This window comes from Lacerta agilis, chromosome 6 (assembly GCF_009819535.1).
Source record: "Lacerta agilis isolate rLacAgi1 chromosome 6, rLacAgi1.pri, whole genome shotgun sequence".
NCBI classification, from domain to species: Eukaryota; Metazoa; Chordata; class Lepidosauria; order Squamata; family Lacertidae; genus Lacerta; species Lacerta agilis.
The window spans coordinates 22,582,087-22,603,174 of NC_046317.1; the positions used below are offsets into that span (position 1 = coordinate 22,582,087).

The 21,088-nt window shown below is 44.2% G+C and overlaps 1 protein-coding gene across 1 annotated transcript in view; it reads left to right on the forward strand.

The window, feature by feature from the left end:
- Nucleotides 1–20,808, forward strand: part of SNX7 (sorting nexin 7) — a 40,370-nt gene extending 19,562 nt beyond the window's left edge. The window contains exons 7-9 of the mRNA XM_033151584.1: nt 3,791–3,877; nt 11,015–11,167; nt 20,087–20,808. Of these exons, the coding sequence (XP_033007475.1) occupies nt 3,791–3,877; nt 11,015–11,167; nt 20,087–20,164 (318 nt within the window). The 3' untranslated portion in view covers nt 20,165–20,808. The remainder of the gene's footprint in view (nt 1–3,790; nt 3,878–11,014; nt 11,168–20,086) is intronic.
- The last annotated feature ends 280 nt before the right edge of the window (nt 20,809–21,088 follow it).

The window sequence follows — 21,088 nt, forward strand, 5'->3', positions numbered from 1 at the left end:
CTCTAGGTGTTGCTGGAGTATTAGCTCCCACCAGCCCTTGCCACTGGGCATGCTGGCTGGGGTTGATGAGAGCTGGAAGTCCCAACAACACCCAAAGGTCTAGCTACCCCCTGGCTTAAGAGACTGAGCAGCTGGCCTTTCTATTCTGCATCATCATCATCATAACAATAATATGCCTCCTATCTGACTGGGTTGCCCCAGCCACTCTGGGCGGCTTCCAACAAATTAAAACACCACACAGTAAAGCATCAAACGTTAAACATAGAGGGCTGCCTTCAGATGTCTTCTAAAAGTCAGGTGGTTGTTTATTCCCTTGACATCTGATGGGAAGGCGTTCCACAGGGCGGGTGCCACTACCGAGAAGGCCCCTGTAACTTTATTTCTTGCAGTGAGGGAACCGCCAGAAGGCCCTCAGAGGTGCTGGATCTCAGCTGAATCACGGGGGTGGAGATGCTCCTTCAGATATACAGGGCCAGAGCCACTTAGGGTGGGCCTAATGTCCTTGCCTGGTGGACAGGATGCTAGAGTAAAGCATCTTCCTTGGGAGAAGAATTTTCCAGGTTCAGCCCTCTGCATCTCCATGGAGAGCTCGATCCATGGAGATCCTCTGCCAGCCAGTGTAGACAAAACAAAGCTAGATGATCCAGTTGGCCTGACTTACTGATTCAATGGCCGCTGTCCTCCAGGGAGGGATATCCCTGTTTATTTGCGGTGTAAAACACTGGATTTGTTGGTCTTTAAGGTGCCACAAGATGCTTTTTTATGGTGTGGGGAGTTATGGGGGGGGGTTCAAGAACATACACACCAGCAGCTGTCATAGGAATCTTTTCCACCATGTGTTAACAGCGATCCCTAGGGCTATGAACCATAGGTGTTCCCATTGCAGTATGTGTGCTGTTGGTTCAAATGTGAGGTTGTGCGCATGTAGTATATGCTCAAATCCCTAACATAGGAAGCAGATCAGAAGAAGAAGAAGAGTTTGGATTTGATATCCCACTTTATCACTACCCTAAGAAGTCTCAAAGCGGCTAACAATCTCCTTTCCCTTCCCCCCCCCACAACAAACACTCTGTGGGGTGAGTGAGGCTGAGAGACATCAGAGAAGTGTGACTAGCCCCAGGTCACCCAGCAGCTGCATGTGGAGGAGCAGAGGCGTGAACCCGGTTCACCAGATTACGAGACTACCAGATTACGAGACTCTTAACCACTACACCACACAGAGGAAACCCTGGTCTTAAAATCCCACCAAGGGAAACGACTGTCTGAAGCTATAATAAAGATAGTGTTACATGCATCCCCATCTGTGAGAGGAGACAGACGGTAGGGGTGCCAGCGGTTACCTTAGAATGTAGGTCAGTAAACACTGCTGTCTTTAGGATGTATGGTTTTATTTACACATATATACAACCTGAGCATGAGATGGCAGGGCTCACAGCATTAGCACTCCCACAGATCTTGCTTCCCCATTAAGTTTGCATGCAAAAGCAAGGCAAGCATCTGTGTCTCTTCAGCTTTAGGCTATTGGTTTTCCAGCTCTTTGATGTCCTGCCATTCAGCCAGGTGAGAGGGGAAGCCCCACACATGGCCCACTCTTCAAGATGCTAATGGGGTGCTTAGCTGGGCCAGCTAAGGACATTATCTTATGGAGAGTCTGGTTTGACCAGTCCCCCTACTGCAATCACAGGCTTGGTTGGGGTCCATGGATATAATCCAGACTCACCTCCCAGTCCTGAGTGGTTCTAAGCTCTGAAGGCAAACTTTATAGGTAATAGGGTACTGATGAGTTGTCAGTATCCAGTGAGTCCAGCATTACATTGTCTGCAGTGCTAGAGTTTTTGTCCCGTGAACCACCTTGAGACCTGCGGGTATAGGGCAGTATATAAATGTAATTAATTTATGTGCTGTAAGCAGACCATATATGCTGTAAGTCTCCCAGAGTGGCTAGGGATACCCAGCCAGATGGGTGGGATATAAATAATAATAAATGTTGTTGTTGTTTAATCATCATCTTCATCATCATCATAGCAACAACAAAAACAACCAACAAACTCACCATAAACGCCTTCCTTGTTCTCTTACAATGGCAACGGTCCCCACCTGAGAGGTGCCGGAACCGAATTCTGGTGAGTTACGGCTGAAAAGAAGCCCCGGTTGTCCGTATCTTCAAGTTTCCTTTGAGCAAAATCCTTACCTTTGTTTCAAGGGTGCTGTTTTCTGTCACTGTAGCCAGCATTTTGAGTGGGAAACTGTCTTCCCCTCCTCACTTTCTCACCTCTTAAAGCCTCAACACCACCTCTGACGTACAATTTCTCTTGAGCAGCGCTGCACAATAACTGTTTTCTAGCGAGAGAAACGCAGAAGCGAAAGATGATTTGGAAGGTGGGCCAGAGCTTGTGGGTCTGCAGCTCAGGGTAAAACGCACTTAAACTCCAATGGCACGAAGAGAACTTTGATGTGTCTGTTTTTCTCTGAATCACATCCAATATGCTTCCATCACAACTGAACCCCCTCTACTTATAGGGTACTTACTAGGAATGGCATAGCGTTTTCAAAGCGAAGGGGACAATTTGAAAGCTCCATTCTGCCTGTAATTGTGTGTCCGTGTCCGTGTCCGTGTGTGTGTGTCTGTGTGTGAGTGTGTGTGTGTGTGTTGTATACTGTACGTTCTTGTGGCCAATCTGATTGTGCAGCTATCAAAGGAAAATTGGAGGTAGAAGCCTCCACAGCAGTAGAGGAAAAATTGCTCAAAATATATAGCATCGGTACACAACTTGGCAGGATTCACTCGAGAATGTAGCTGTGAATAGCCATTTTAGGCATTGGGGGGGGGGGGTTGCTTGCTTTGAAGCAGCTCCGCTGCTGTTGTTACACAAACTCTCCTTATACATGCCGGGGAACTGTGGATATCAGTGGAAGGCTCTGCCGCTCCATGCAGCCCTGCTGGTTTGGATTTTGCCCCAAGTTAGCTCCCTAAAGTGCCTCAAAGTGTAAGCTCTCTGCAGAGATTAAAAATAAGGTATTCACAACCCATGTGCTTACAGTCTAATGAATGTGATAGATAAGGAAAGGGGGAAGAGGAGGGAAGAGGAAAACAAAGGCTGGAGCAGCTTGTTGTTTCTGGAAGGGACAAGGGAAGGAAACTCCCTGCGCCATTCATTTTCAAGACGATGGCTGGAACCAGGTTGGTCTCCTGCTTGCCATGGCAGTCCTCCTGGGAGACACTGGGTGCACCTTTCCTGTGGCCTTCAGTCTCTTCTCTGATGGCAGAGGCCAAAATGTGCTTCCCTTCAGCCTTGCACTCCCTGGGAAGCTGATGGTTGGAGCTGGCTGGTTGTTTTTTTTCTGACGGGGGTAGCTTTGTGAAATTGTTTCTTGTCTGTCCAGTGGCTGGGATCAAGCTGCTCTCCACTGTTTTTTCCTGGGAGGCAGCCTCACAGTAGCTTTTAGTCCCCTGTCCAATTGATGGAGACAGAGTATGCTGCCATGCGATGTATCTTCAATGGATTTGTCTAGTGCTCATTTTAAAAAGTTCAAGTTAGCAGCCATTATCACTTCTTCTTCTTTTTGGCAGCAGATTCCTTAAATTAAATATGCATTGTGTACTTTCCTTTATCTGTAGTGAATCTGCCAATTTCATAGGACAAGAGACGGAAATGTCTGTATCCACCTTCTTCCAAGTTTCTAATGAAAATATTTGTTGGGGGCTCCCTTTCATAAGTTATTTAACTGGACGAAACATTGCTCCGTTATATTTATCCCCCCCCTCTCTCTCCCCTGTTTGGCAATTCAGGGAGTTTTGAAAAGAAGAGACCACATCCAAGCAGAGCTGGATTCCAAAGTGGACACTCTATATAATAAAAAGGCAGAAAATGATCTGGTGAGTATGCCAACCATTGCAAAATAATAATGGGGCACTTCTTGCTGTAATTAAAAAAATTGATGCCATCGCATCACATAACTGTGCTAATGAAACATGATGGCAAAGGGCTTGCACCAGGGCTCTGCCTTCCTGGGATGCATCCCTCTAGCTCAGTATACTGTCGAATTTTAGTGGTAGAGATCCTCAAGGATCACTGAAAGAGATCTTTCCTACAATGACTCTTTTAACTGGAAATAGCTAGGGATCGAGCCTACTGATTTACAGCTCCTGCCCAATACTCTTCCAGATACAGTGGTACCTTGGTTCTCAAACATAATCTGTTCTGGAAGTCCATTCCAAAACCAAAGCGTTCCAAAACCAAGGCGCGCTTTCCCATAGAAAGTAATCCAAAATGGATTAATCCGTTCCAGACTTTTAAAAACAACCCCTAAAACAGCAATTTAACATGAATTTTACTATCCAACGAGACCATTGATCCATAAAATGAAAGCAATAAACAATGTACAGCAGTCTCACAATCAATCAATTAATCAATCAATCAATCAGTAGCTAAACTGGGTTCCACACAGTCACAAAAACAAAACAAAAAAGCCACAAAAATGCAATAGCAAAAACAGACAGACCTCAGCGTAACACTCAAAATGGAAGTGTGGCACTCAAATCAGAAGCGTAACACTCAAAACGGAGCATGTTTGGCTTCCAAAAAAAGTTCGCACACTGGAACACTTACTTGCGGGTTTGCAGTGTTTGGGTTCCAAGTACAGGTAGGTAGCCATGTTGGTCTGCCATAGTCAAAACAATTTTTTTTTATAAAAAAAATAATCCTTCCAGTAGCACCTTAGAGACCAACTAAGTTTGTTCTTGGTATGACCTTTCGTGTGCATGCACACTTCTTCAGATTCAAGTTGTTTGTGTACCAAGATGTTTGAGAACCAAGGTACCACTGTAGTAATTTGGTGTGCTGATCTTGAACATACTTAGCAGACCACTTTCTCCTTTCACCATGACCTCTTATGAACCTCTTCAGTGATGATATCTGTTAAGTCAAATTTTGTAGAAGGATGCAGAAGCATATCATTGGAAACTGCCCCCTCCCATCTACAGATGGTGTCTGGAAAAAGAATGCAAACATTCTCTCTTGGCTGCCATCCCTCTTCCTCCCCACATGTTTGCAAACTAATCACATGTCAGGAACAATGGATTTGAACCCGGGCTTCCAATTAAGTTCCACACTCCCAGCAACTACATCATCCTGCTTTTATTATGGGGACAACAATTCAGGAGGTACAGTTTGCTTGTCTGTGTTCAAAAGAGAGATGATGTCACAGTGCTGGTCTTGTATCTCAGATTTTTATCTTGAGTGTGTGTGCACACACACACAAACACACACACACACACAACACTTTCTAATAGAAGTGTCATCCGATTTGTCCTAAGGTAATTTGGAGATTCCTGCTTGGACAAAACATCTGAAAAGATGGCAAGGGAAGCAAAATGAGTTCGGGTAAAAACAAGTAACATTTCTTCAAGGGTGTTCCATTGTATCCCTGAGTTGTTGCTGGCATTTGTCTAAATCGAAATCGTCTCATGAATCTGCAGGTTGCTGCTCAGGCCAGACATCTGAGGAATAAGGGGGAATGTAAAAATGTTTTGTTGTGACTTGCAAAATTTCTCAGGGAATGCAGAGATGGGAGCAGGGTGAAATGAGCGGTCAGCGATCAAGCTCCACAAAACCACTAAATTGTCTTAACCATGATAGCGTGCAATGGAACTCACATCACAGAGTAGCTGAGGGACAGTCATTCTCCAGTGAGTAAAAGCTTCACCTGTCAACACCTGCCTGTCACACAGTCGTTAAAGACAGCAGAGCTTCCATCAGTTAAAAAAAAGCAGAACACATCTTGCTCACATTAGGCGTGATGACAACACAAGAACATCAGAATCAAAAGCCAATCTAGTCCAGCGTTCTGTTCACACAGTGGCCAATCAGATGGCTATTCTTCCATCCACAAGTAGGCTACTGATTTGTTTCCAATTGCTTTACTGCTTTGTGTACGAAGCTCTGTATGGTTCTGGAGCAATGACAAAACCACATCTCCCCTAAATCCCACCTCGGTCATTTAGATTTGTGGATGAGGGTTGGTTGGAGCTGCCTGGGATGAGGAAAGGAAACTCCTTGCGCCATTCATTTTCAAGACGAAGGCTGGAGCCAGGTTGGTCTCCTGCTTGCCAATGCATTCTTTCCAGGAGCCACTGGGTGCAGCTTTCCTGCAGCCTTTGGTCTCTTCTCTGATGGCAGAGGCCAAATTGTGTCAACTTTAGAAGCTTCTGCCTCTGCAGCAAAGCATGCTATGACTGGAGGATGCTTTTAGTGCCGTGGCATCTGTGTGTTCTTTTCTGACAGGGAGGAGAAAACAAAGCTTTGTGCAATTGCTTCTTGTCTGGCCAGTGGCTGGGATCAAACTACTCTCCAAGTTCTTCCTGGGAGGCAGCCTCCTGGGGCTTTTGGCCAGGCGGCTTCCACCACTCCTCCTCATCCAGCCAGTCCATGACATGCCCTCTCTGGCCATGATGGATAGGGCTGTTGAGAATTGGAGTCCCAACAACATCCGGAGAGCCACATGCATTGCAAGAGGTTGGACTAGATGACCCTTGGGTACCTTCCAACTCTACAGTTCTATGATTCTGTCTTTCAAGTATTCAAAATGTGGGGTTTTCTTTTTTTTTCACTCCTGCCCCCAACAAAAAAGAAATCATATAAACAGTGCTTTTTTCTGGGGGTACGCGCGGGGGTATGCATACCCCTAAACATTTTGTGAATCTAAGTTTGGCCTCATTGAGGGGCAGTATTTTAATATGAGTAGGAAAATGAGAGTACCCCTAAACATATTTTTTTAAGGAAAAAAAGCACTGCATATAAAAATGCTCTTCTTATCCATGAATTTGCAGATGGGGAGCTGAGGCTGCAAATGGCCTCCTGATCCTCCTGATAAGATTGTGGCACAGTCGTATGATGAGGAAAGGCTTCTGTAGATGCACGTTGCTTGGTTGCTGTGCAGAACGGAATCTGGCTCTGTTCGGCAACCCCCCGCCCCCCCTCTCTCGTAGGCAGCGCTTTCATCGACCTTAATGAGCACAACACAACTGTCCAGTTGAGCTTGCCTTTGAAAGCGGATACCCAGAAATTATGTTGACAGTGAGTGGCATGAGCTTGAATGTAATGCGAAGAGTGGTTGTGCCAGAGAAATGGAATCACAAACTGGTCATTAGCACTGACAAAAGGCTAGAACGCTTGGTCTTTATAGGGGACATCGATTCGTTCCTGCAGGGAAGTCAGCTGTGACGCCCGAGAAGAGGGAGGAGATTGGGACCGGGAATAGTTTTGGCAGTCGTTTCTAAGACTGAAAAATGAATCTCATCTGGTAGGCCATGTGATAAATAGCAATAGCTTCCAAGCTGAAGCGCATAGTTTGGCCAGCTGTGAATTGCCCCTTTCCTGACCCTTAGTTGCAATCGGCTCCTTTAAGAGCAGGTTTTCAAGTGTAGAAAGAACGTGGGACTTGGACCAAAAAGATCTGGGTCCACAGTCCTACTCAGCCAAGAAGGTCAATAGGAAATCCCGGATTAGACTCATTCTCTTAGCCCAACCTACCTCTCAGGGTTACATGAAAACAGAACTGAAGGGCTCAAACTAAGGAAGAACCAATGGAGCTGCTTTATACCCAGTTGGCTCAGTATTGTGTATACCAGTGTTTCCCAAACTTGGGTTTCCATTTGTTGTTTTTTGACTACAACTCCCATCATCCCTAACTACCAGGACCAGTGGTCAGGGATGATGGGAATTGTAGTTCAAAAACAGCTGGAGACCCAAGTTTGGGAAACACTGGTGCATACCAAAGATGGGCAACCTGTGGCCCTCCAGATATGGAACTCCCAACTCCCATCAACCTAAGAGGTAGATACAAACCCTGGACTTGTAAAAGGGTATTGGGAAATAATCCATAATGAATTGAAAAAAAATGTTTAAAAGGACTCCCCCCCCCAAAAAAAAAAAACCAGAGTCCTTTTTGGGGGGATAATTCAGACCGAAATTCCCAGGTGTCAAAAAAGGTTATTTATGTATGCTACTACTGCGGCCCATGTTTTGTTCGCCCCAAAATGGAAAACGAGTGAGGTTCCCAACTAAAGAAGAATGGCAACTTAAGCTGATGCGCAGCTTGCAGACTTCACATATAGAATAAGAGAACAAGAATAACATACGTTTAGAGAAGATTTGAAAACGTTGGTTGAATATATGGGGGAAAATTATGTATAGCCGAAAACGTTGGCAGCATTAAGATAAATTCAACAGTGTAAATAAGTTTTGATGGATGCAATAATGGAATACTGAATGGTTTAGTTTTTGTAAAATACGCAGGGATTTGTGATACGCAAAATGAACCATGGAAAGAGAAGAACGGAAGTCATTGATATTTTAAGGATGTTTAAATGAGTATTTTAAATTGTAAAACAAAAAATTTAATTAAAAAGATAGATAGATAGATAGATAGATAGATAGATAGATAGATAGATAGATAGATGATAGATAGATAGATAGATAGATAGATAGATGTTGTTATTGTTCAGTCGTTCAGTCGTGTCCGACTCTTCGTGACCCCATGGACCAGAGCACGCCACGCACGCCTATCCTTCACTGCCTCTCGCAGTTTGGCCAAACTCATGTTAGTAGCTTCGAGAACACTGTCCAACCATCTCATCCTCTGTCGTCCCCTTCTCCTTGTGCCCTCCATCTTTCCCAACACCAGGGTCTTTTCTAGGGAGTCTTCTCTTCTCATGAGGTGGCCAAAGTACTGGAGCCTCAACTTCAGGATCTGTCCTTCTAGTGAGCACTCAGGGCTGATTTCTTTGAGAATGGATAGGTTTGATCTTCTTGCAGTCCATGGGACTCTCAAGAGTCTCCTCCAGCACCATAATTCAAAAGCATCAATTCTTCGGCGATCAGTCTTTATGGTCCAGCTCTCACTTCCGTACATTACTACTGGGAAAACCATAGCTTTAACAATACGGACCTTTGTCGGCAAGGTGATGTCTTTGCTTTTTTTGTTTGTTTGTTTGTTTGTTTGTTTTGCTTTTTGATAGATAGATAGATAGATAGATACAGACAAACCTGACACTGTAATAAAGCAATTGGGTAGAATAGGAATGGGAACTGGGCTTCCATACTTTGAACAGCTGTGGAGAAGACAGCATTTTGGCAGGTACACTTCATCTCAGCCGCTCTATGGCACAACAAGTGTCGCCTGCCCAAAAAATGCCTCTTACACATAACGGCTAAAGGTACCTGAGCCCTGGTCAACTTACATGGCAGTAAACAAGAATCGACCAGGAAGTAACTGCAGCTTGTCTGCAGCAGGTGCTGCAAGGTTGTTACTATGGCAACCACCAGGAAGTCAGCGCTGCAAAAACGTAATTATTGTTACTCCCAATGACCACTATAAGCTCCCAAGGATATATATCCCTGTCATGGAAACCTGATGCCAACACGAGTCGTCAGCTTTTTTTCCTTCAACAGCCAGAAATCTTAGGGATGCACACAGGTTGTTTTAGCCCCATTCCAGTATTGTTTGAAGGTGCCAACATCTCTTTGGCTTCCACTCTTGTTGAAGCAGAATTCCAGTCGGAGAAAGAAAGAAAGAAGTTTGTTTGTGTGCGTATTAGTCTGTAGTGAACATTCTCATTTTTTGAATAAATTTTATTAGTGCTTATAAAGAGAGAGAGATATAAAACTTAATATCAGATATCTTTCTTATCCAACGTTAATCTAAATAAAATAAAAACACAGAGGAAAAGAGGGAAATGAAGAAAGGAAAGGAGGAGAAAAGAAGAGGGGGAAACGAGAGAAAGTGATAAGAAGTCTAGTGAACCTTCTCCGTTGGGGCAGGAAAGCCTCCCCTCTAGATCTAAAGAAGAAGAAGAAGAAGAAGAAGAAGAAGAAGAAGAAGAAGAAGAAGAAGAAGAAGAAGAAGAAGAAGAAGAAGAAGAAGAAGAAGAGGAGGAGGAGGAGTTTGGATTTGATATCCCGCTTTATCACTACCCGAAGGAGTCTCAAAGCGGCTAACATTCTCCTTTCCCTTCCTCCCCCACAACAAACACTCTGTGAGGTGAGTGGGGCTGAGAGACTTCAGAGAAGTGTGATTAGCCCAAGGTCACCCAGCAGCTGCATGTGGAGGAGCGGAGACACGAACCCGGTTCACCAGATTACGAGTCTACCACTCTTAGCCACTACACCACACTGGCTCTTAGGGTGAAAGGTTTATGTTTGGGGCAAGGATTTGGGGAGTGTACTTTAATTTGCAATGGGAGGAGGTGGCACAGGGTTCATCTTCATTTATTTCTCTCTTTTTTGGGGGGGGCGCCATTTTAATGTCCAAACTCGCTCAGCTGCAGCATACTTTGAAAATGGCCATGTGACTGCACCCTGGTAAGAGAACATGACTATTAGTGTCACAGCCTGGAAGAGAAAGGGGAAAGTTGAGGGGCACATTAAGGGAAAAAATGATGGCTACTGAAGGTTTGAATTACTGGTACACTCCGGGGGGGGGGATTATTACCAGTTTGGCAGAGGCACCAAAGGCTCTTATTTTTTCCTTGGGCTTTTGGTACTTAGTGGCACTTCCTCTTTGAGTGGGGTAGAAAATTTGGTCCTGCCTTTTGCTTTAGCTGTGTTTTTTTATCTCTCTCTTCCTGCACTGCTGTATTCTAAGGTTTTTATTGTTTTTGGATAGACATTGCTTTGTGTTACCTGGTAAGAAGGGAACAAAGCTACTGGTAACTCATTGTACCACAGCTACAAATGACATGAAATTCATTCATGAATGCAACAGGCAAGTAGTTCTTCAGGGAAACTTGTCAGCCATCACTGACCTTCCAAAGAACCCGAGTTTGCTGGGAAATAGGTTGGGGTTTTTTAAACTGCAGCCAAGAGAAAAAGTCTCTTGCCTGCATCTGCATTTTAGAACTGCAACAAAGACCTTGCTTTGATGCTAACAAAGTTTCCATTACTGAGTTCTCGATTGGGATTTCACCCTCTGTTACTTAGTCTGATTTGTTTGTTTGTTTGTTTGTTTGGTCTAGCTATCAGAAGAGATTGGAAAACTTGAAGATAAAGTAGAGTGCGCCAATAATGCTCTGAAAGCTGACTGGGATAGATGGAAACAAAGCATGCGTCTTGATATGAAACTGGCTCTTGGCGATGTTGCAGAAAACAATATCCACTATTATGAACAGGTAAGACACACTTTTAGAAAAGCGTTGTGGGATTGTTTGCTTTCTCTGTACAGTTCACTAAGAAAATAAACCATTTGTAATGCTGCTTTATATTCCAACATAGGCCTTTCAGTTAGCTACTGTGAGCTCGAACTGCTTCTGAGTTGACTGTCAACAGAGGGCAGTCTTGTTTTACAAAGTGTAAGAAAAGAAGCATGTATTTATCTTGCTTCAAGAGAGCTGAAAGTGTTTAAGACAGGAAAACTTTGCCTTCCAGGGCTGTGTAGAAGCCGATTGCAAGATTTGAATAGTAGATCAATCACTGAGTGCTTTAGTTGATTAATCAGTAGGCCAAATTTAAATTGGTGTGGCTGCGATGGAAATGAGTGTCAGGTTCGAGGTAGAGCTGCCATCTCTTTTATTGGACCTGTTCCTGCTCCTTAAACAACAACCCAGCATGAAGAGATCAAGCAAATTAAGGTATCTCCATACAATAAAAAAAAGTTTTGCCTGTTAAACTTTTGAATGTCAAGCTGTTCTTAAAGACACTGGGGTAGGGCAAGAGGGGAAGGACTAAGAGGGTCACACTTGTTTTATTTTCTTAAAGCCATTGGCTGCATTCGCACATCACACTAAACTATGGTTCTGCGGAACATATATGAGCAGGGACAAGTTGCAGGAAGCCTCGAACTCGCATGTTCCTCATCTCCAAGCGGAGAAGTGTGAAAACCTTTGCTTCCACTTTTAGTTGACGAAAAAGTTTGCCGTGCCATTTGCTCCTGGAATTATGATTCACCTTAGGTATGAATTAGTTTTAACAAGCCAGCTTCAGTTTGGAGTAGGCTTGTTTGAAACTGACCAGATGTTTACATTAGCCACAATTTGTCATACCAGGCAACACAGCAAACTAGATTAACCAAAAGTGAAATTAAAAGCTTCTGAGATCCTCCAACCAGCCATACATGAGGAGAGAGGAGCGTGAAAGCTCAAGGCTTGTTGCAGCTTATCTCTGCTCCTGCAGGTCACAGTAAACCGTGGTTTAGTGTGATGGTCAGATGTGACCACTGCAATAAGGAGTATATCATAAAAGATATCTAACTATGAATGTCTTACATGGATGTCTTCGGTTTGCTGCAAGATGCTAAGGACCTGATCCACAGGAAACATTAATGTGGCGGCACCCCCCCCCCATGCCCTCTAAGAGCTTTTTGGAGAAATAAATAAGTTTAACTAGTTTTCTTTGTAAATAAAATCAATTGAATGGAGCCTTTGAGCAAATGAAATTGCCATACAAGGCACAGCTCGTTTTTCTTCCCCCTAACAACCTTGCAAAGGAGCCATGCTATATTTTCTGACTGAGAGCACCATATTAATTAGTTTCTTTAAAAAGATAGTGTCTCTATACCTTGTTGTATTATAATATGGGTTTTCCCTAATATGAATGGCTTTCACCTGACCTCTCAGTGCTGAATTTACAAATGGTTTCCACATAATGTAATTAGAAAGAGAGCTCTTGATTATCAGGTCTGTTTAAATTAGTCTGAGAGAGGTACGGGGCATTGACAATCTGCTCCTATAGATCAAGATCAAAACACTGCCTGGTATCTGAAGTTTTGCTGCTTCTTGACATTTCCTCAGCTTCTTCCTATCCACTCATGACTTCTGGATTTTCCTATCAGAGATGCATGCCCCAAAGCTAGTCATACAAATGTCGTGCTCTAAAATTATTAGACTGCTCACAGACTGCTCTTGAGGCCGTTTGGGGTTTTTCATATGAGGAAAGAAAGGATCTGCAACCCAAACATAAGCATTTGCTTTTGAGTATCTCTGAGAATTGTTACAGCGGCCTTCCTCCAATGCCAACCGTTGCACCAACTCTCCGATATTATTATGATGCAGTGCTAGTGCACAGCTCTCAAGACATTTGAAGGTGGCTAACCTGTGGTTCTCCACAGTGGCGGAGCTTCCTGCTCTGGCACTGGGGGTGGGGAGCAGGCGGGGGCGGGTCTTGACACATCCCAGGAGTGTGGCGTGCTGCCCGCAGGGGCAGGGCACACCGCCCGCAAGGGCATGGCACTTGTTCTGGGGGGTGGGGTGCACCACACTCAGGGGCATGGTGCGCATTCTGGGGGCGGTGGCGCCACCTGCAGGGACAGGGCGCCCAGCACGGGTGGGGGAGCAGCTGCGATGGAACCCCACCGGGATCGCGCTGCCCGGGGTGGTGTGCTCCCATCGCCCCCCTCTTCCTCCGCCCCTGGTTCTCCAGATGTTGTTATATGGCAGCTCCCATCACCGCCAACCATTGGCCATGCCAGCTGGGACTAATGGGAGTCCCAACAACATCTGCTCTGACCCATCCCCAGCATTTATATGCTGGTGCAACTGCTCAGAACTGGGCTATCAGACTGATAACTTGAGAAGGAGCTAAGGTATATTAATCCCCTCTCCCTTCCTCAGCTGATCTGCATGGATCTGCAAGGAAGGGTGTGTGCGTGTGTGTGTGTGCATATATATATGGTATGCATGAGAGGCATCGACTGTGGGCCACACCCACTGCTCGGGCCAAAAAGAGGTTAGCCAGTCTTGCCTTAAAAAGGTTTTTCACATTAGACATGCCAGGAAAGATTGTCAGACTTTGGAGGCTCAGGGAACTATTGGAACTATCTTCGAACAGAGGGGAGAATGCTATACGCCTTGACATTTTTCTTTGGCTTAGCCTTAGATCAAAATCCAAGCTGGAATGGAATTTCTGGCTTCCCCACCACCTCCTGCTTTCGATGGGTCAACTACACTCCCACAGAATCTCGTCAGGGTGACAAAAAAGATGGGGGAGAATGCTCTATTTTGCTTTTTTCCAGGTTCCCAGTGATGCTAGGGGAAGGGGAGGGGAGGGAAGGGGAGGGAGGGAAGGGAAGGTGAAAAGCGTGTGCCCAGGCAGCGGCGGGGTGCTGGCAAAGGGAACAGAGCGACACTTTCCCGAGATAGTTTAGGAATGGCTAGGGAAATTTATTTGTGATTTGACAATTTATTTCCAGGAAACTTTGGAGGGCTCCTGCACCAATCTGAGGAGAGCCTCAGCAGGCTTGCCCATCTCTGCATCTCACAGATATGCTGTCTCCATAACCCTCCATCAACCTTCTCATGTATACCATAATTTATTGTGCCCTTTGTGTAGATGGGGAGCTGAGCCTTGCCTACAGAAACCCAGTGACCTCTTAGGTAGACCGAGATTTGAACCAGTGATTTCTTGACCCAGGGTTCATTCTCCTAACCACTATGTTGCACTTCCATTTACCTGTTGGTATCAAATGCATGCAAAAATCATGGCATGTATTCTGGGTGATGACACTCCCCTGCCCTTCCTCTCAAAGGAGTCTAGGGTGGCAAACACACCAGTGAAAAAAACAAATGCTATTTAAAGCATTTAAATGCAATTAAAAGTATCCAAAGAACATTTAAGAGCAATAAGCACAGTAAAACATTAAACATATATTTTTTAAAGGGTGTCTTTGGGATAGACCCACTGAGATGTTCCAAGAGGTTGCAATGGCCCCTTTGCTTTGTGTTTAGTTCCTTTTATTGCCTTGGATTCCATCGTACCGCACAAGTATTTCTAAAACTTTGTTTCCCCTTTGTTAAGTCTGGGGTAAAGATGTGACCTTAAGAGTTGTTCCACATGCTTTCTTAGGTACGTTTGCCTGAGGATTTTTGCTGTCAGTCTGTCGAGCCCCATTTAGCTAGTATGGAAGAACACGTCTTATCCTCCTTAAGCCAGATTAATGCTGTCACTGTATGAAGTACTTCCAACAACAGAACGTACCTGCAAACTGATCTGCACAGAGCGAAATGGCTTACAATGAGTTGCAGGGCTTTGTTGACACTGTAGCAGTCCTGGCATCTCCAACCAGGGCTAGAAATGTCCCCTGTCTGAAATACTGGAGAGTGTGGGCAATACTAAGTTGGAAGGACCAATAAGTCAGCTTCCTATGCATAACTATTGATACCTAAGCCTTATTTTTGCCCATGTAGTGGAATTCTATTCTGGGTGCCTAAAGCTGGTCCAGCAATGCAGAATGCTATCAGCGTTTCATTGGACTGTGTGGCGAATGCCCCACTGGTTTCAGCTAGCACTATCAAGCAATAAGAATTTTTTGAATGATTAGCAGTACAACCAGGGCTTCCCGCCCCCCCCCCAAGCTGGAAATCACCGAAACTCAGTTCTGACACCTCTCAGGTGGACACTATTGCATCCCAGCGGTCAGGGATGATAGGAACTGTAGTCCTAAAACAGCTGGGGACACAAGTTTGGGGAAACGGCGTGCTGGCCCTTCTCACATTGCCGGCAATCCTATTTATGTCTGAGTAAGGAGCATGATTCTCCACTTAGATCGTTAGCATGGTGGACATTTCCCTATGCAAAGATTGAAAACATGCAGACTGGCTTTATACATATATTTGCAAAAGAGACCACCTGCTGATCAGTATCAAACTGCACCCATCCAGAGCCGATCGAGAATTTGCCCCTCTGGCTCAGTGAAAAGGGCATCTAGGCCACAGACTGGTTTGTGACACAGCAGCAACCTGTATGTACCAATGAATGAACCATCGCAGGCAAAACTTCAGTATCCTTGCAGAGCACAATGCCTTTCATTGTAATCAGTCAGATATTCAGCTGCCAGTTGCCAAGTGTGGAGTAATCATACAATGAGAAATCAAATGCTGTGCCTGCATCCCTCAGAGGCTGTGTAGCAGGTGTCTTTTAAATGTGTGTGTGCGCGCATGACACACACACACACAAATCCCACACCGTGGTGGGTATTATATTAAAAAAAAAACATGGATGCACAAGTGCGGCCTGCTTGACAATCAAAAGAACAGCACGCTGTTCACAAACCAGCAGGTAACCACCACTATTGTGTTTGTACTGTCACATATCAGCAGGGCTTCCCCTGCGACAAGAACAGATGAGTTTTCTGCTGTTCTCCATAGCGCTCCATATCTATAATGTTTAATTCATCATTTGGGGGGGGGGGGATAGCTTCATTAGCAATTGCAGCATCTTTGCTGGAAGGGGTGTACGTCCAGAAAAAGTGTCAAGCAGTTTTAAGTCGAGATTTCATGGAGAGATGATAGCCTCGGATGAGTGTTGTAGAGTGAGGAGTTTGCACAGGAGAGATTACACAGCCCTGGGGGGCTGTTGGCATTTGTCTGCCTCAAAAAACAACAACAGAGTGAGCCTCCGGGGGTGAAGTCAAACTGCTGCGTTAGCAGCACTGAAGTGACCTCCCTAGGGTGTGAGCCCAGAAGTGGGTATGGAGGTCCCAGGCTGCCCAGATGACAAGACTCCCTTTTAGCCTCGCTGATGTGGTCCAAAGGAAATCATCTCGCTTTCAGGCTGAGGGAGCCGACATTTGTCCACAGACAGCTTTCCGGGTCTTGTGGCCAGCATGAATAAACCGCTTCTAGTGCAACAGGACACCATGACGGAAACCAGAGTGCACGGAAATGCCGTTGAGCTTCCCGCCGGGGCAGTACCTATTTATCTACTTGCGCTGGTGTGTTTTCAAACTGTTGGGTTGACAGAAGCTGGGACAGGGCAGCTGGAGCTCACTTCACTCCATCATGGGGATTTGAACCACCGACCTTCCGATCGGCAAGCCCAAGAGGCTCAGTGGTTTAGACCACAGCGCCACCCGGGTCCCTTGGCTATATCCACCGCTGGCATGTAGGCCCTAAAGGGTTGGACAAGAAGGATTGCATCCCTCAGGCGGAGTAAAGTTCTACACCCTTCCTTTAGAGTTAAGACAATCTATAATGGGCATATAATCTGTTCAAGGGTCACAGATTAAGGAATAGTCAGAGGCAGACATTGTCTCCTTGTTTATTGTATCTGCTAAGTCAGGATTGTGGGACTGCCAGCTCTCCATGACCACAGGATGGAAGCTCTGGGCAGAAACTTCCAAGCCAGGGAGACAGGTGATCAGGAGGTACTATCCAATATCTATATACAATAGGTAGATAGATAGATAGATAGATGATAGATAGATAGATAGATAGATAGATATCCAGCAATATATGGACCCATTGCAGTAATCTGGTGCACCATTGTAAGAACAAGCAATACCAAAGATGAACACCATGTAGACATCAGCTTAAGTATGAAGCAGAATCGGTTCGAAGAAGCACATTAAAACGGCTCTCGTTTATAACTGACAAAGCAAGACATTTTAAAATTAAAATCACAGTAAGTGACTCGCCTTTGAAGCAACAGTGTAGCGCTGCCTTTCAACACAAAGATTTAGAGCCTCTTTTACTTACATAAGTTATTCAATTTTTAAAGCTTATCCACATTTATGTAACCAAATGTGTGTTCCAAAATTCAGATCCTTCTGTGGCTTATTTTGTTGTCGGAGATCAGAGCTCTGCTCCAGCTGACAAGATATATAATTAACCATACGAATACAAAAGTAGGTCTCTGTGCCTCAGGCTCTCCGGGCCTTTTCTTCTGCAAAAACATCAGCTGCAAAAGTGACATTACTTTTGTGGCATTCATTTGAGCTACTCTGAAATTATTTCATTCCGCTCCCTTGGCACGGAGCGGGGAGGTGGTTGATTCCAGATAAAAGACCTTTAGCACAAACTTACCAAGGGAGAGTAAAAAGTTAAAGACTGAGTTTAATTTCAACGTGTGGGATTGGATTTGTAATTTACGAATCTAATTACTCATAAAACTGTTCTGGGTCACAGGGAAAGGATAACGACCAAAAATTGAAATGGAAGAAGCTTGCCTGGAATGGCTTATTGCATGGGAATATCATTGCAAGTTACAACAAAGAAACCAGAACATCGGCTATAGGGGGAAACCCCAGAAAGTGTTTCAATTTTGCATGCAGCTGTGCCGAAAGATCATTAGCAACTGCAGTAATTACACTATAATCCTGTCTGGTGCATCAGCAAGTTCTATGAAGTATTTACAAATGTGAAATAATTTCTGATCCAGTGCAGTGCATTTTCGCTCCATTCTGTTGGCTAGAGAGCAGTAAAGTGTTCCCTTAGCCAGTGTTACATGACAGTATTGCAGCCCTTTCCACAGTTGTGGCTACTGTAGAATTGATCCACAGTCTGTCTTTACAGTCAGATGGACTGGAGGCTGTGATTCAACTGGGACCTCCACTATATGCATGGAAGGTCACACTGTTGTATATTTCTTAGTTGCTGCCACCTCTGTTTCTGTATTCAAAATCATTAGCACAGAATAATTGCCCATTAATAATTGCCCATTGCAATACCTTGAATTCCTGTACAGTGGAACCTTGGTTGTCGAACGTAATCTGTTCCAGAAAACCGTTCGACTTCCGAAATGTTCAATAACCGAGGCACATTTGCTGGTCAGCAAATTCCTTTTTAAAAATGGAGAAACATGCCTCGGAAGCTGTTCGACTTCCGAGGCACGTTCAATAATGGAAGTATTCACTTCCGGGTTGTCGGCATTCGGGTTCCGAATTGTTCAGCTTCCAGAGCATTCAACAACTGTATTCACATCCACCAGGAACCAACTTGGTCTTTAATTTAGAAACTAGTTTCATGAGAAGCTGAACTCTGCACCTTGTGCTGTTGGATAAATTTAAAAGGGTTGCCTACACTGGAGGCATCCCACCCAGAAACCCAAAAGAAAGCGATGCCGGCTTCAAGTGAAAGCAATGTTTCTTATTAGACATGTGATTTCTGCTCACCACTCAAAGGATCACAGCAATCTTAGCCGTTGCAACCCAACATCATTATCCTGAACCAGTCAAAATTATTTAGATCTTCAGATCAGCCCTCACCATAATACCATGTGATTACATAGAATCATTTTCAATGCTGTTTTTCTAGAAATAGTGGCCCTGGAACTCACCATGAACATCTCCCTTGTTCTCTTACAATGGCAATGGCGCCCATCTGAGAATTGCCAGAACTGAATTCCAGCTGGAAAAGGCCCTGATCATTTTTCAACATCCTTCTTTATTAAGACTTTGACTAATTTTCCTGCTTACAAAATGTCCCCCAATATCTTCTTTTCATCTATCTTCAAAACAATTCAAGATTAATCGCAGTTTCCATGCCTAGCCGGTTCTCCTTTTTGTGCACACAATTGACGATCAAAGATTCAAACAGGAAAGCCCACAGTTTAGCACTGAATCAGAACAAACAGCAATAGGATTTCCCATGAGCTGCCGTTTGTTCTGATTTAGCACTAGAGAGCGGATTTTCTGGCTAAAAGCAGAGGGGAAAGGGCAAAACCGCTCGGATCTGTGTCTAGAAAGCACGGGACAGGCACAAAACTGCTTGAACCCATGCTTTCTAGGCACAAGGCAAGCAGATCTGTGAATGAACCCTGTGTGCTTCATGACTAAAGAGCAATGTGTAAAAGCTGTAAATAAATACAGCACCAGAGCTTCCTCTGACTTATGTGGGCATGAAGTCTGGGAGGGGGGGGATTAAGGGTTCTGTGTCCCCTGACACTTTACCTGTAGGCTGTATCGATGAAGGGGTAGGCCCCTGTGCTTTTGAGAGGAAGGCAAGCTGGTTTTTTTATATCCTTCACCCAAAGAGCTGCCATCCATACAACCAGTATTCATTGACATTTTATTGTAGTGTGATCAAGACTGTAATAATCAGGGCAGACCTTTTCAAGTTAAAAGTGCCTAAAATAAGCAGCCAGTTACCAGGAATCGATTTCCTGAACACGGGCAAAGCAGCTACTTGTCAGAATAAGCTGTGGCCCTGCTCATCACTCCTTGTGGTTTTTAAATGGACATAAAATGTTGCTATCCTTAGGGAAATGAATGGGTCCTAACATTTCACCCTACTGCTTGTTTTATATTACACACACATCAAGACATTTGAGCAGGTTTGCAAGACTTCAATTTAATTTCCCCCCCCCCTTCTTGTTTTAAGTGCCTTGCTACCTGGGAGTCCTTCTTGACATCTCAAACAGACATTTGCTTGGAAGAAGAACCTGAAGATCGCCGTTGACTTCCGCCAGCAAGGACCTGTTCCTTAATCTTCTTCCGAAATGTGGCTAGCCAAAGAAGTTCTCTGCATATGAGATCAAATCCATTTTTCCATAGAACTGTTAAGATTCTGTAACATGTGGAAAACAAACCTATTGAAGTCTCAGGTATTCTACAGTCCTGGGCTATATTTTGAATCATGGTATATATCTATAGAGGAGGAGAGGGTAGTGTTTAGGATGTGTGGCTAAACCATGGTTATTGTTATGAGGATGAGATCTTGGAAGACATTGGAAGGTTTTGATTAACCACATTATGTCATAACCCTAAACTAAGGTTTGTTAAAAGCAAATTGGTTATTAAACCATGGTTTGAAGTTGGTCTGTTTCAGCTAACCATAGTTAAGATTCACCATGGTTTGTTGGGTTTGGATGATAAGCTGCAGTTAATCAAAAATGGAACAAAAATGCCCAAACTCTCCCTCATGTCTCTGCTGGAGGAAGGAGAATGCAAGCCTTATAACACTCATAACACTAAATCATGGTTTAGCACTGGATCCAAACTGAGTCAGAGAGAGCGAGATCTGTTTTTATTTTTACCAGTTTTGTGCATTTATCTGGTTTTTCTTTTTTAAATACCCTGTAATTTGGATATAAAATATTTTAAATATGTAAAAATAGCTCCATTTTAATAAATAAAAATTAAGAGGATTTTCTCTCTCTTTCTCTTTATGCTCATTGGTGCAGCCTGTGTAACTGGCTTTGGGTATTTATAAAACTTCAGAACAATCACTGAATGAAATCTTTTCTTGGTAAATGTATTGCAGCCAAGCTTTCACTAGATAGAATGTGGATGCCGCTGACAGCAGATTCAACACCAATTAGTCTAACGTGTCTGACACCAGGAATTTTTTTTTTGGGGGGGGGGGTTTAGAATGTCAGACTAC